A 14829-nucleotide genomic window follows, 5' to 3' on the forward strand; every position below is an offset into this window, starting at 1 on the left:
TGTTTAGCTCCATTCATTTCAACAGAATTTCACCAGTGTAAAGCTGGTGTAATGGAGTGAAGTATCAGACCCTAGTTCTTTATAGCAAAAGAAAAAAGGTGGTCTATTGTATTCCCAAACTAGGTGATAAAGGAAAAAGAACTGAAAGAACAAGTCAGTTAAGAATTAGTCAGTAATGTAGAGTCAGCCGGGGCAGGCTAGATGGCTTTTCTGGCATTAATATCAAGGATTCCAACAAACCAACCAGACCAGAGGTAAACATTTTCAAAAGCACCTAAGTGACTTAAGAGCTGACCTCCCATTTTCAAAACTAATGTAGGCACGTAGGAGCCTAAGTCTCATTGAAGGACAGTGAGTCCCTAAGTCGCTTTTGAAAATGGGACTCAGGCTCCTCCTAAAGCACTCGAGGTTTTACAAAATGTTATCTGAGATCCATTGGTCCTTGACATCTCCAATTTGTCAAAAAGTTTCTATAGCTGATTATATGAAATTGAGATAAAAACAAAATAGGGAGGAGTTAGAAGTGATTTGATGGAAAGGCTAATAATAATCCGCTATGAGCCATGCATAGAAAAAAATGGCTAGGGTTACGAAAAGAGGCAGTTTATTCTGCCAAAGCAAACAGCCTTACAGGGGTTTTTGTATGCCACAGGGATATTTTTCCTGCCAAAGCTGCAGACAAGTGGTCTGGCCTGCCACTCTGCAGGAAAGATATTTTAAACTAACAAGTCTACACCTTCCTGGAGTTTTTTCCCTTCTTGTAAGTCCACCAACAATAGCATTGTTCTGATAAAATTTTCCACTAGGCAGCTTCACAGCTTCTAGCACAAAAGAGGAGGTTTGAGTATATGGACTTGCCAAGTAGGAAGCTCATAAAAAAGGTTAGAAAAAATATAAATGATTTTTTAAAATTTTCTCACTGACTTCAAAGAGTATTGAAGCTCTTCTGGCTGGGTCTATGTCTTTGTATACATAATAATAAATGATCAGGAAGGTCATACTTAAACTCTTCATTCTTATTAATTTTTGTTATAATACCACTTAGAGATCCCAGATGAGTTCAGAACCCCATTACATTAAGAACTATATACACATAGTGAGAGACAGTTCCTGGCCTGAAGAGCTTACAATTTAAATAGGCAAGACGGGGAAAGGCTGGGAGAAAGAAAGGATGATTATTCCAATTTATAGATGGGGAACTGGGGCACAGAGAAATTAAGACCCTGATCCAACACTAATTGAGGTCAGTGGGAAGATTCCCATTGATTTCAATGGAACTGATCAAGACTTAAGTGACTTGACCAAGATCACACAGGAGTTGGTAGCAGGGCCAGAAATTGAACTCAGATTTCCTGAGTCCTAGCCCAGTGCCTTGTAATGGTTGTGGAAAGTCTGATTGTTAAGTGCACATTGTGTACAAGAAATACCTTGTCACCCCAATAATTTTGCTTTGGTCATTGAAATAATTTGATGAGGACTGGGATCAGCACAGTCTATATTCTCTGTTGGATCTAAGACTAAGACTAGTTGAATCTGAATATTTATTTTCTCTTGATATCCTGGAATTGTGCGTTAATCTGAATTAAAATCTATGAGCCGGGATACAGTAAACCCTCATCATGGTGTTGGTGTGTGTCTGGGAGAGGAAAGCATATGACTGTGTATTTGTGAGTTTTGGCATCAGGGATATACCTTTTCCTGGGGAATTTTTCACTTTCTTATTAGGAAATATCCTCTGAGCCACGTCACTGGAATTTCTAGGAAGTAGGAGCTGATGGAATAAAAAGGCTTCAAGCTGAAGACAGCGGGTACACACTGACTGAGAGCTCTCCACTGAGTCTTAGCATAAGAACCTCTGCAGTGACTTAGCAAAGGAAAACAGCCGCTGAAGACACATCTTTACCAGGCTGCTACATAGCACCAGGCATCACAGCCACAATCTGTAAGTATAATAGCCTTTCAAGTAGGTTTGTTGTATTTCATATACATGCTTGGCAGAATTCAGTTTTTATTTTTGTATAATTTTGATGAATAAAAAGTTTAGTTTATTTTTAAGCATTTTAAAGATTTTTTTATTGATTTAAATTTTCACAGTTGTGCAAAATTATGGCTTTTAAGCATTTCCCCCCCCAATTTTTATTAATTTAAATGTTCACAGTTGTGGGAAATTATGGGGCATCAGAAATTATGAGGTGTGTGTGTGTCTGTGTGAGTCAGGCAATAATTATTTCATGACAGTGGACATTGAGATTCAAAAAGTTAAAGCTTTATAACAGTTAAAACACAAATTATCAATATCTTGTGTCACAATATGCAAAATAAATATCCTTAAATCAAACTCTAATAAGTTATCAAGCAGCATTTTTCTTACTTGAAATCAATGTTTATCAATATCTTAGCTGAGACCATTGTCAGTGATCTCAGCTAAGATCTGTCAGATTCAGTCAGATCTGAAGTAACACTACACAAATGTCCTGTACAAGTTACTTTAATTTCCAGTCTGCCCCTCCATTAAGATCTGCTTTAGACAATACACTAGCACAGTGGAGAGTCTTGCTGTTTAACCCCATAAAGTGATTTGTGAAATAACATATAGGAAAGATGCTATAGACAATAACATTGTATTGCATTATTGTATTGCAATAAGTTAATATCAGTGCTTAAACCATGTGCCATTATTCTGCATGTTTGTTTTTTGCAGCCATCTCTTCAAAGAGCAAAGTGAAGAGAAGTTCCCCAGAAACATGGTTGGCCTGTGGTTCCTCTCTGTTCTCACTTACGGTAAGTGAGTGTGTATCTGAGTGGAAAACAAGTTAGACTGGAAGTAACAGCACTGCTGTTTTCTCGCAGATTCCTTCTGAAGTAAATGGGGGTGCAGTAGCTGGGTTAAGCTTTAGGGCTTTAGGGCAGATTTGCACAGAAAGCATTAGATGGGATGGCATGCTGCTTCTCTCAACTGCCAAAGCCAAAAGGGGCCCCTACGTGGGGCTTTGCAGCATACCCACCCAGTGTGGGCAATGACTGGACACATCCTTGACAAGCTGGAGACCCTACATTTGATATTGACATGTCTGTTTGGGAGACTATTGTAACGTTGTATAAAGAAAATGCAGCCACTACCTACACAGGCTCAAATACCTGCACATATGCAATATCCACTGAGATCTAGATATATTCTTCTTTAGAAAAAAGCAATAGGGTCTAGGTTGCTGTAGAAGTTATATCCAAAACATAGCATGTAGGTGGGATCCCTAATTCAAAAGCCTTATTTCTGTTAGCTCTTGGAAGAGCATTTTGACACTGGCATCTTGTCTTTCTAGGACTTATGGTGCTTGAGGAAGGCAATTGCTGGACATACCACTATTCAGAAAAAAATATGACCTATAAGCTTGCGGAGAAATGGTGTAGGAAACACTATACAAATATGGTTGCCATTCAGAATAAGGAGGAAATTGTCCATCTGAATGCATTTTTACCCTTCAATCCAAGTTATTACTGGATTGGAATCAGGAAGATTGACAATGAGTGGACCTGGGTTGGAACAAGAAAACGGTTGACAGAAGAGGCTAAAAACTGGGCTAAGGATGAACCAAACAACAGAAAGAATGACGAGGACTGTGTTGAAATCTACATCAAAAGAGCGAAGGATGCAGGCAAATGGAATGATGAAAGATGCAGCAAAGAGAAGGTTGCCTTGTGCTACGCAGGTACAGAATTCAATCAATCCCAAAGAGCCTATATGATAATAAGAAAATGGACGTTTATTAACTAACCTATATATGTGCATTAAACATTGTTACTATGTTTAACTTTAAGCATGTGAGTAGTCCACTGAGGGCTACTCGCTTGCTTCAAGCTAATCATGCAGAACTTAGAGCCTTTATTATATCATGTAAAAGTCTATTGTTCTTTTTGTGATTTAACTTTTGATATAAGTTGAGTCTGTTTCCAGCCACAGCAATACTTTTGTGAGTGGCTAGGTTCAACTGTCTTGGTTTCTGAAATGCTGTGATGCAAAATCAATGTAATTTCAAATGGCATAACCTTCACCCTCTGTTTACTTTGCAAAGTATTTATTATCCAGAGTGTGTTTTCTCCTGGATAAGTAAAGCGCTGCAGATTAACAGATTAACTAGTAAAGGGGGATAGATTTGTTTTATAACCATGCTGAATTTCCTGCTAGCTTCCTGTGACCAGTCTTCCTGCAGCGGACGTGGTGAATGCCTGGAGACCATTAACAATCATACCTGCCTCTGTGATGCTGGATTCTATGGGCCTGAATGCCAGTATGGTAAGATTAATTCTTACTGCCTTCCAAACAGGGAGATGTGCACGTCAGCTAGTTTTCAGTTCGTCTAGCTAGTTTATTTCATTTGCTGTTGAGAAAGTGGCACTGACTGTAGGCCTCCTTGTGACCCCTTTGTAGTTGTGACTTGCGACCAATTAAAAGAACCCGATCAAGGGACCCTGGAGTGCAGCCATCCACTACAGAACTACAGCTACAAGTCATCCTGCGAGGTTCAGTGTGCAGAAGGCTATGAATCAACTGGGTTTGAACCAGTGTGGTGTACCTCTTCCGGGAACTGGTCTTCACCCACTCCAGCATGTACAGGTAAATTCTCAAGGAACTGTAGGCCAGATCTCAACCGGCATAAATCCTTATGGCTCTGTTGACTTCAATGAAGCTTTGCCCCTTTATAGCAATGGAGGCTCTGGCCCACTATTTTAAAATTAAATTCTTAAAGTGAATTTGGTTCCAAATTGACAGATCTGGAGCCTACAGGCCTCCCTTTGTCCCAGAAGAAGTACAGTTCAGGAAGGGGCATTGCCTTAACCCTGCCCTAGATAGCTCTATACTGCTCTGCCCCTGGTCACTTTCTTAACCTGTAGGGAGATAGCTTCGCTCTCTAAAGCCCAGCTCCCATCAATGTATATTCTGTTACCCTGCAGAAGAAAAGTTTTTCTCTTACTTTGCTCCAAACTAAGCTCCATGCTATTCCATGTGATTTGCAGTTGTGCAGTGTGATGGCTTGAAGGCTCCAGCTCATGGCTCCCTGACGTGCTCTCCCGCCTCTGCGAACTTTCTGTGGAATTCAACCTGTGAGTTTGCCTGTGAAGAAGGGTTTGTGTTGAAGGGATCAGACAGGCTGCAGTGCGGTGCTTCTGGAGAGTGGGATGGACAGCAGCCGGAATGCGAAGGTACCTTTCTTTATGATTGCCCTTCCCAGTACACAGGGCTCTCACTGTTTGTGTAGAGTGCTCCTGTGGCATCCAAACTAACCGCTGATGTGCTCTCTGTGTGTCTCAGCTGTGACCTGTGAAACAGTGAATGGACCTGAAAATGGCTTTGTGGAATGTACCGACGGTCATCCAGAATTCACCCACAACTCAGCCTGTGAGTTCCGTTGTGAGGAAGGCTACAGATTAAGTGGATCGCCCATGATTCAGTGCACAGCTCAGGGAGAATGGTCAGAGCCCTTCCCAAAGTGTGAAGGTAGGTCTCTGTCCTTTTTGAAATAATCCATTAATAATAACACAATACCTAGCTCTTAAACAGCACTTCTCATCAGTGGATCTGAAAGCACTTTCCAAAAGAAGTCAGTGTCATTGTCCCCATTTTAGAGATGTGGAAAATGAGGCGCAGACAGGAGAAGTAATGCTTGTGAGCAGCAGACCCCCAAGAAGCATGATTGTATACCGCGAATGTTGTGCATTTAAGATTAATCAATTCCCATCAAGTGCTTCGAGTGCAGAAGCTCTGCAAATCCAATCAGCTAGATACAGTGATAATATCAGCTCTTGAAATTCACGCAGCACCTTTTTTCAGAAAGGCCTGAACTCTAAAGTGCTTCAGAGAAAGATCTCTGACAGATCATTTGCCTCAGATCTGAAATGCAGACTGATTTGGAGAGGGGTCTGATGCACATCTGTCAATACCAGTAATGGAGCATAATTTAGAACCTTTCCTAGAGCTTTTTTATACGTCTTACAAGAATATATTTGTATTTGAGTTACATGCTGGGAAATACTGAGACATCCCGAAATCCCATGTCCAGTCCCCTGAGACTCACGGATCCCAGCGCTCCTAGTCACTTTCTTAGACTGCAGGGAGATAGCTTTGCTCTCTAACGCCCAGCTCCCATCAATGTATATTCTGTTACCCTGCAGAAGAAAAGTTTTTCTCTTACTTTGCTCCAAGCTAAGCTCCATGCTATTCCATGTGATTTGCAGTTGTGCAGTGTGATGGCTTAAAGGCTCCAGCTCATGGCTCCCTGACGTGCTCTCCCACTTCTGGGAACTTTCTGTGGAATTCAACCTGTGAGTTTGCCTGTGAAGAAGGGTTTGTGTTGAAGGGATCAGACAGGCTGCAGTGTGGTGTTTCTGGAGAGTGGGATGAACTGCAGCCGGAATGCGAAGGTACCTTTCTTTATGATTGCCCTTCCCAGTACATAGGGCTCTCATTGTTTGTGTAGAGTGCTCCTATGGCATCCAAACTAACCGCTGATGTGCTCTCTGTGTGTCTCAGCTGTGACCTGTGAAACAGTGAATGGACCTGAAAATGGCTTTGTGGAATGTACCGACGGTCATCCAGAATTCACCCACAACTCGGCCTGTGAGTTCCGTTGTGAGGAAGGCTACAGATTAAGTGGATCACCCACGATTCAGTGCACAGCTCAGGGAGAATGGTCAGAGCCCTTCCCAAAGTGTGAAGGTAGGTCTCTGTCCTTTTTGAAATAATCCATTAATAATAACACAATACCTAGCTCTTAAACAGCACTTCTCGTCAGTGGATCTGAAAGCACTTTCCGAAAGAAGTCAGTGTCATTGTCCCCATTTTAGAGATGTGGAAAATGAGGCGCAGACAGGGGAAGTAATGCTTGTGAGCAGCAGACCCCCAAGAAGCATGATTGTATACCGCAAACGTTGTGCATTTAAGATTAATCAATTCCTATCAAGTGCTTCGAGTGCAGAAGCTCTGCAAATCCAGTCAGCTAGATACAGTGATAATATCAGCTCTTAAAAAGAAAAGGAGTACTTCTACACTTTCCACAGCATGCATCCGATGAAGTGAGCTGTAGCTCATGAAAGCTTATGCTCAAATAAATTGGTTAGTCTCTAAGGTGCCACAAGTACTCCTTTTCTTTTTGCGAATACAGACTAACACGGCTGTTACTCTGAAAAATATCAGCTCTTGAAATTCACGCAGCACCTTTTTTCAGAAAGGCTGAACTCTAAAATGCTTCAGAGAAAAATCCCTGAAAGATCATTGCTCCCACCAGAGAAATGCAGAAGTCTCCAAAGTGGAATCTGGTGGACATCTGTCAGTACCAGTAATGGAGCATAATTTAGAACCTTTTCTAGAGCTTTTTTATACGTCTTACAAGAATATATTTGTATTTGAGTTACATGCTGGGAAATACTGAGACATCCCGAAATCCCATGTCCAGTCCCCTGAGACTCACGGATCCCAGCGCTCCTAGTCACTTTCTTAGACTGCAGGGAGATAGCTTTGCTCTCTAACGCCCAGCTCCCATCAATGTATATTCTGTTACCCTGCAGAAGAAAAGTTTTTCTCTTACTTTGCTCCAAACTAAGCTCCATGCTATTCCATGTGATTTGCAGTTGTGCAGTGTGATGGCTTAAAGGCTCCAGCTCATGGCTCCCTGACGTGCTCTCCCGCCTCTGCGAACTTTCTGTGGAATTCAACCTGTGAGTTTGCCTGTGAAGAAGGGTTTGTGTTGAAGGGATCAGACAGGCTGCAGTGCGGTGCTTCTGGAGAGTGGGATGGACAGCAGCCGGAATGCGAAGGTACCTTTCTTTATGATTGCCCTTCCCAGTACACAGGGCTCTCACTGTTTGTGTAGAGTGCTCCTGTGGCATCCAAACTAACCGCTGATGTGCTCTCTGTGTGTCTCAGCTGTGACCTGTGAAACAGTGAATGGACCTGAAAATGGCTTTGTGGAATGTACCGACGGTCATCCAGAATTCACCCACAACTCGGCCTGTGAGTTCCATTGTGAGGAGGGCTACAGATTAAGTGGATCGCCCACGATTCAGTGCACAGCTCAGGGAGAATGGTCAGAACCCTTCCCAAAGTGTGAAGGTAGGTCTCTGTCCTTTTTGAAATAATCCATTAATAATAACACAATACCTAGCTCTTAAACAGCACTTCTCATCAGTGGATCTGAAAGCACTTTCCAAAAGAAGTCAGTGTCATTGTCCCCATTTTAGAGATGTGGAAAATGAGGTGCAGACAGGAGAAGTAATGCTTGTGAGCAGCAGACCCCCAAGAAGCATGATTGTATACCGCGAATGTTGTGCATTTAAGATTAATCAATTCCTATCAAGTGCTTCGAGTGCAGAAGCTCTGCAAATCCAATCAGCTAGATACAGTGATAATATCAGCTCTTGAAATTCACGCAGCACCTTTTTTCAGAAAGGCCTGAACTCTAAAGTGCTTCAGAGAAAGATCTCTGACAGATCATTTGCCTCAGATCTGAAATGCAGATTGATTTGGAGAGGGGTCTGATGCACATCTGTCAGTACCAGTAATGGAGCATAATTTAGAACCTTTCCTAGAGCTTTTTTATACGTCTTACAAGAATATATTTGTATTTGAGTTACATGCTGGGAAATACTGAGACATCCCGAAATCCCATGTCCAGTCCCCTGAGACTCACGGATCCCAGCGCTCCTAGTCACTTTCTTAGACTGCAGGGAGATAACTTTGCTCTCTAACGCCCAGCTCCCATCAATGTATATTCTGTTACCCTGCAGAAGAAAAGTTTTTCTCTTACTTTGCTCCAAACTAAGCTCCATGCTATTCCATGTGATTTGCAGTTGTGCAGTGTGATGGCTTAAAGGCTCCAGCTCATGGCTCCCTGACGTGCTCTCCTGCTTCTGGGAACTTTCTGTGGAATTCAACCTGTGAGTTTGCCTGTGAAGAAGGGTTTGTGTTGAAGGGATCAGACAGGCTGCAGTGTGGTGTTTCCGGAGAGTGGGATGGACAGCAGCCGGAATGCGAAGGTACCTTTCTTTATGATTGCCCTTCCCAGTACACAGGGCTCTCACTGTTTGTGTAGAGTGCTACTGTGGCATCCAAACTAACCGCTGATGTTCTCTCTGTGTGTCTCAGCTGTGACATGTGAAGCAGTGAACGGGCCTGAAAATGGCTTTGTGGAATGTACCGGCGGTCATCCAGAATTCACCCACAACTCGGCCTGTGAGTTCCGTTGTGAGGAGGGCTACAGATTAAGTGGATCACCCACGATTCAGTGCACAGCTCAGGGAGAATGGTCAGAGCCCTTCCCAAAGTGTGAAGGTAAATCTTTGTGCTTTTGAAATAATCAAGTCAGGCTCAGGAGCCTAGGTATCTGTTACAAGCATGACAGCTCAAACCCTGTGTATTCAAGAGTAAGGCCAACTCATGAGCTGGTGCAGATTGACCTAGCTCCATTGAAATCAACGGAGCTACACCAGTTTGCATGAGCTGAGGATCTGATCTAAAGTGATTGCTACTGAAGTCTTAAAGTGCAGAACATTTGAAAAAACCAGTTAGCTTGATACAGTAGTAGTACCAGCCCTTTACTTTGCTGAAGTCTAATATATTTTAGGAAAAACTCACTGCAAGGACATTTATCCCAGAAACAAAATGCAGATGGTGAAATATGGTGCACATTTACTAGCACCAATAGTGGGACCCAGTTTTGGACATTTCTTAGAGTCTTCGTTAACCGTTTGTATGTGTTTTTGTATTTCAGTTGCACAGTGTGAAACCCTGATACCCTCTGAGAAGGGCTCCATGAATTGTTCTCACCCTTTTGGGGATTTTGCATACAGCACAGTTTGCGAGTTTAACTGTACAGGGGGATGGTTGCTTAACGGTTCTAAAGTACTTCAGTGCAGCGCTGGAGGGAACTGGACTGCAAGTCAGCCAACATGCGAAGGTATTTTGTATGTGTGTTTTTACTTGTGACTAGCGATGCTGAAGAGGCCTGGCCTTGTTATTAGACAAGGATGTAGGGAAGGATGGGATGCAACAAGAAACACTTTTGTCATTTCTAGCTCTGGTCAGATATATTTTTTCCCACTGAAAATATTTGACTTTTTGTTAAAAACCCCAAAAACTCAGAAATTGACATTTTTTGGTTTTCAGCTGAAAATGTTTCTGAGTTTTTGGCTTTCCAGTGAAAAACTGAAAATTTTCAAGGAAAGCAGACAATTTCTGTGAAACTTTTCATTGAGACAAAAACCCAATTAAAAAAAAAAAAAAGCATTTAGACAGAATTTTTTTTGCCAGCTCTAAATACCTCATAACTGACATATTTTCAGGCTAGAACCAAATAGCTCACTTCTATAAGTGGTTGTAAATTATGAGTGGGATTTAAAAAAAAAATGTTCCACCTTGGTTTTACTCTGCTCTTATTCAAGTCAATGGGAGTTGTATCACTGATTGCAATAGGAGCAACAATGGGCCACACTGAGCATTTTCAAAAATTCCACCTATCGTCCCTAAGATACCTTTCCTCACATTGTGTCGTACGTTACTCCTTGAGTAAATTCATTGATTTCAGTGGGACTGCTCAAGGAGTCAGACATTACTCAGTGGGAGTAAAGATATCAAAATCTGACCCAAAAGATCCTTTCAAAGTAACGAGGGACCCTGCAGAATTCCATCCTCACTAACCTGCTACCAGTTAGATGGGACTATTTTCAGCATAAAGCTTTCTGGCATTGTTTGGCATATGCAGAGGCTTTCCCTGCCCAGTCAAGCATACAAGCAGGTGCCACCACTCAGTGTGAGAAACCAAAGGAAATAAGCAGCTGTCCTCCTGCTTGCAATAGGACTGAATGGAAATGAAACAAGCAGAAAGCACTTCAGAGACTGTGCATTCCTCCTGATCTCATAGGATCTTCTTTGCCCTCCTAGCTCCCCAAGTGCCTGAAGAACTGCTCAGTTACGTCTCTGTTGGAATAGCAGCCACCGGAGCCTCGCTCTTGTCGACAGCATCATTCCTCATTTGGCTTGTAAAGCGCCTTCGAAGGAAAGGTGAGATACTGTCCCAGGTTCATCTCTTTATTTGCACCCTCTGTAGAACTGGTTGGAAATTTTTCAGAAAGAAAAAAAGTGGAAACTTCAGTGAGAAAATCCCCATTTTTGTTGAAATTTTTCAAATTTCCCTCGAAATATTCCATTTTCAGGTTTTTGACAAAAATCTCCCCAAATTCAACAAAAATGAAGAATTTTCATGTTCCTTGAACACTGTTGCAGAAAATAAAATACGTTTTTCAACCAGTTTTAATCATTAGACGTTATTGGCAGGAGAACTGACCAGGGATCAGCCAGGAGGACATCAACCAGAAATAACCCTGGTGCCTCCAACCGCTATTGCTCAGTATGCCAGATAGGGCATTTGCAGTGTTGTTGTAGCCGTGCTGGTCCCAATATATTAGAGAGACAAGGTGGGTGAAATAATGTCTTTTATTGGACCACCTTGTTTCTAGAGATATGAATAATGACTGTTATAGAAACAGACATCTATAGAAACAATAATGACTGCAGAGCTAAACAAATAATTCAGAGCGAATCATTTATTTGTCAAATGGAGACTCTCTTTCTTCTCACAAGTAGTGCAAAAGCAGTTTATGCCATTTTTGATTGATCTGTACTTTAAAAATTATTTGCTGAATACTTTCCTGCTCTGCAGTTTGCTCACAAACAGTTTGTTACAAGCATTTGATATTCAAAACATGAGCAATGCTAATTAGTTTTCATTGTACAAATCAGTCACATGGTATCTTTCATTTTCCTGAAATAAAATGAGGTTTCCAATGAAACGACTTACATTTACAAGATGAGAATTTGCTTCCCAGGAATATTCCCTAATATTCACTTAAGACTCATTATTTCTGTTAATTTTCCTGACAATCAACGTGTTTGTTAGACTATGAATGGAACATGAACACAAGAGAGATACTAAGGCACCCTAAGAGAATAATACACTGTGTTAGTTAGGTAAATATATGTGGAGCGTTCATTGAGATACCTGTTCAGTTCTACTAGTAAGTACTGATTTCTCACAGGGAGAAATTCTCACAGGGAGATTTCTCATAGCCCGTGAGCAGAGGGGCTGGTCCTAGAGGCCTAGGTGTAACAAGTTGCTCTGCTCACGGGCTATAGCAATTTGGGGAACAGCTTCCAGGCCTAAGGCCATTACAAGTCAGAAGGGTTATGGAGAAGAGGTGGTGGTAGCTCGGCTCAGTCTATAACATATTTCTGTTGTTAAATCAGTGGGGTAATTCTCCAACAAAACAATGGAATAAATAGCATGCAAGATGGGGATGGTCATCTCCAGAATGCTAATGATATTATTTTTTTCTCTTGCAGCAAAGAAATTTACTCCTGCCAGGTACGTTGTATTTAAAAATCCACATGAGAAGCATTGCAATCATTCTTTGCTAACATCACACTGATGTACAGAACAGTTGTATATAAATCCCCCTCCTCTATATCTTACAGCAGCTGCCAGAGTCTCAATTCAGAACATACCTTCCAAAGCACTGGTCATCTAATCTAATGCCAAGTGACTCCGGTAAGATACGTGAGATGTTTACACTCATAATTTAGTTTCCTTTTTAAAACACAAACAAACATAGAACGCACTGATCTTTAGAATGACCTTTAACTGCTGTGTATTTCCAGCAATGAGATTAACCCCTTACTTACCATGGGACATTTAGCATACATGCTGTGGTGATGAGGCCATAAAAGTACCGAGAGATTGACAGATTAATCAATTCAGCGATGGCCATTCCTATGACTAAAGGATTATTGTGTTAGGGTCTGTGCCCAGCCGTAGGAAATAGTAGAAACTCCTTTACATTGTGGCTATTCGCCAGATGCAAAACAGCTTTGGAATAAGGGAATACAAATCTGTGCCTGTATCTTCCTGTTTTAAAAAGGAAATCTGTTATCTCTGCAGGAATTGAAGCTATCTTCACTGATGCCTCAGAGCCTCTCAGGAAATGGAGCTATGCAGTCCTCAACAAGTGGCCAGGTGTTGATACATCTTGCTGACAAGATGATTAGCCTCGGATCTTGCTACTAGATACCAGGCTCAGTCATCTGGTTCTGCCACTGAAGACAAGCAAGCTATGGGTAAAACCCTAGCCGTTTACCAAGAGACTACATGGGTCCAGTCAGCGTACAGCTACAGTGATTGGGAGATCTCTGTTCATTCTCTGGATGGGGACAAAATAAGCTGCTGTCTGTGGGAGAGGCTGGACTCCTCTGGGGTCAGTCTGTAGGTACCAGGGTGGAGTGAACACTTTGGAATATACACAGTTGGAGTTCTCTCCCATGGAAACACATAGGTTACATTTTTTAAAGCAAAATAGTTAGAATGGGAAATATTTATGGAATTGCCTTACAAACCATTGATTTGGTTCACTGGTAATTGTTGAAGTAAATGTACTGTAACAATATGTCACAGTTAATAAATCTGCCTGTAACACTATGGTCAGGGTGTTTTGCTGCAATTCCTAGCGAGTTTTTATATTGTAACTTTAAACCACTGCTAATGGGAGCACTATCAGAGTTAGTAATTATGCCAGGCACTCTGGTTCGTCAATGCAGCAGGTAGACCTGAAACAATTTCATCCCCATGGGATTAAGTATTGTAATCTATATAAATATATATTTAGTTTCTTGTGTACTTTCTTCTGCATATAATTCTGTACTGTTCGTAAATCATAGAACTGCTGTAGGATATCAGCCCTAGAGTTCAGGATCATATATGTTCTGCAAAAAGTATGTGACATCTACTCTGTTCAGATAAAATAGCCTGTTGTATAACTCAAAAGGTAGTGACTACAGACCTTCTGTGTACTTATTCCTTTAAACTTATCTGTCATTTAGGGACAGACATGATTAAAGGTCTGTATGTGCATTCATGTGTGTCTGAACATAAGAACATAACATAATACTAGATAGAAGTCAAATACCTTGTATATAAATAAACAATGTACAGACCTTTGGGGTCTGATCCTGGTCTCATTAACATTGATGGCAAAACTCCCGTTAATTTCAACGATTCAGGAAAAGGCCCTTTATAACTTACAAGCTGTTCTTTTTGACACCTTCATGAATATTGCGTTTGGTAACACTGCATACACAATAGTCCAATGGAAAGACCTGAGGTCATATTTTAGTGGCTGATGTTTTTGTAAGAAGCAGTTCTGTGGGACTGAATATTTGGGGGCAGAGCTTCACCTGATATAAATTGTCACAGCTCAGTCAATCAGAGGTACCCTTTTATGGTTTTCATGTCAGTATATTATTTAAATATAAACTGGCAGCTTAAGAAGATCTTTATATATAATGAATATAATCTGCTTAGGTTTTATATTATCAGTATGGTTTTGACTAAGTTATGTATTTAATGTATTTATGATTACACAGTTGTGGCTGATTTTAATCTAATATGTGCTGTGCTCTATGTGACTGATTAATAAAATGGTTTGAGATTGCTGCTTACATTCTGGAAATGTGTATTATTAGTCTTTTTTGTATAAGATATGAGGATGCTGTGTCAGTAAAAAGCTCCATTTAAAAAAAAGAGTGTCACAGGTAAAAGGGCTTGGGGCTGTAGGAAGTTGGTTTGCTTACATTGTTTGTTTTCATTCTTTATATTCATAAAATGTCTGAGGTCAGAGAGTAGCCAGAAGATGGCGCTCAATGCCAGCCACTGCATGGCCACCAAAGCACTATGGTATAAACAGCCCAGAAAAGTATCCAAGGTGCTGAATTGCAAAGAGAACGGCTCGGGT

At 41.2% G+C, this 14829-nt stretch overlaps 1 protein-coding gene across 2 annotated transcripts; it reads left to right on the forward strand.

The window, feature by feature from the left end:
• Window positions 1-1814: 1814 nt before the first annotated feature.
• SELE (selectin E) lies at window positions 1815-14547 on the forward strand. 2 transcript variants are annotated; one of them, XM_077824582.1, is made up of 18 exons: window positions 1815-1942; window positions 2702-2781; window positions 3321-3707; window positions 4184-4291; window positions 4427-4612; window positions 5014-5199; window positions 5309-5494; window positions 6232-6417; window positions 6527-6712; window positions 7624-7809; window positions 7919-8104; window positions 8842-9027; window positions 9137-9322; window positions 9762-9947; window positions 10931-11050; window positions 12389-12410; window positions 12521-12593; window positions 12984-14547. In XM_077824582.1, the coding sequence occupies exons 2-17, from the start codon at window positions 2745-2747 to the stop codon at window positions 12576-12578; spliced, it is 2592 nt and encodes an 863-aa protein (XP_077680708.1). In that variant the 5' UTR covers window positions 1815-1942; window positions 2702-2744; the 3' UTR covers window positions 12579-12593; window positions 12984-14547. The 2 variants fall into 2 exon arrangements, with proteins under 2 accessions (XP_077680708.1, XP_077680709.1); XM_077824583.1 differs by lacking the exons at window positions 5014-5199; window positions 5309-5494.
• Window positions 14548-14829: the final 282 nt, after the last annotated feature.

Source organism: Eretmochelys imbricata, chromosome 8, assembly GCF_965152235.1.
Source record: "Eretmochelys imbricata isolate rEreImb1 chromosome 8, rEreImb1.hap1, whole genome shotgun sequence".
Lineage (NCBI taxonomy): Eukaryota > Metazoa > Chordata > Testudines > Cheloniidae > Eretmochelys > Eretmochelys imbricata.

Bases quoted from the DNA above. Each gene is read 5' to 3' on its own strand.
- SELE (XM_077824582.1), top strand. From the start codon at position 2,745: ATGGTTGGCCTGTGGTTCCTCTCTGTTCTCACTTACG. The intron at 4,613-5,013 runs GTAAATTCTCAA...TGTGATTTGCAG, and splicing joins ACCCACTCCAGCATGTACAG to TTGTGCAGTGTGATGGCTTG. The intron at 12,411-12,520 runs GTACGTTGTATT...TATATCTTACAG, and splicing joins AAGAAATTTACTCCTGCCAG to CAGCTGCCAGAGTCTCAATT.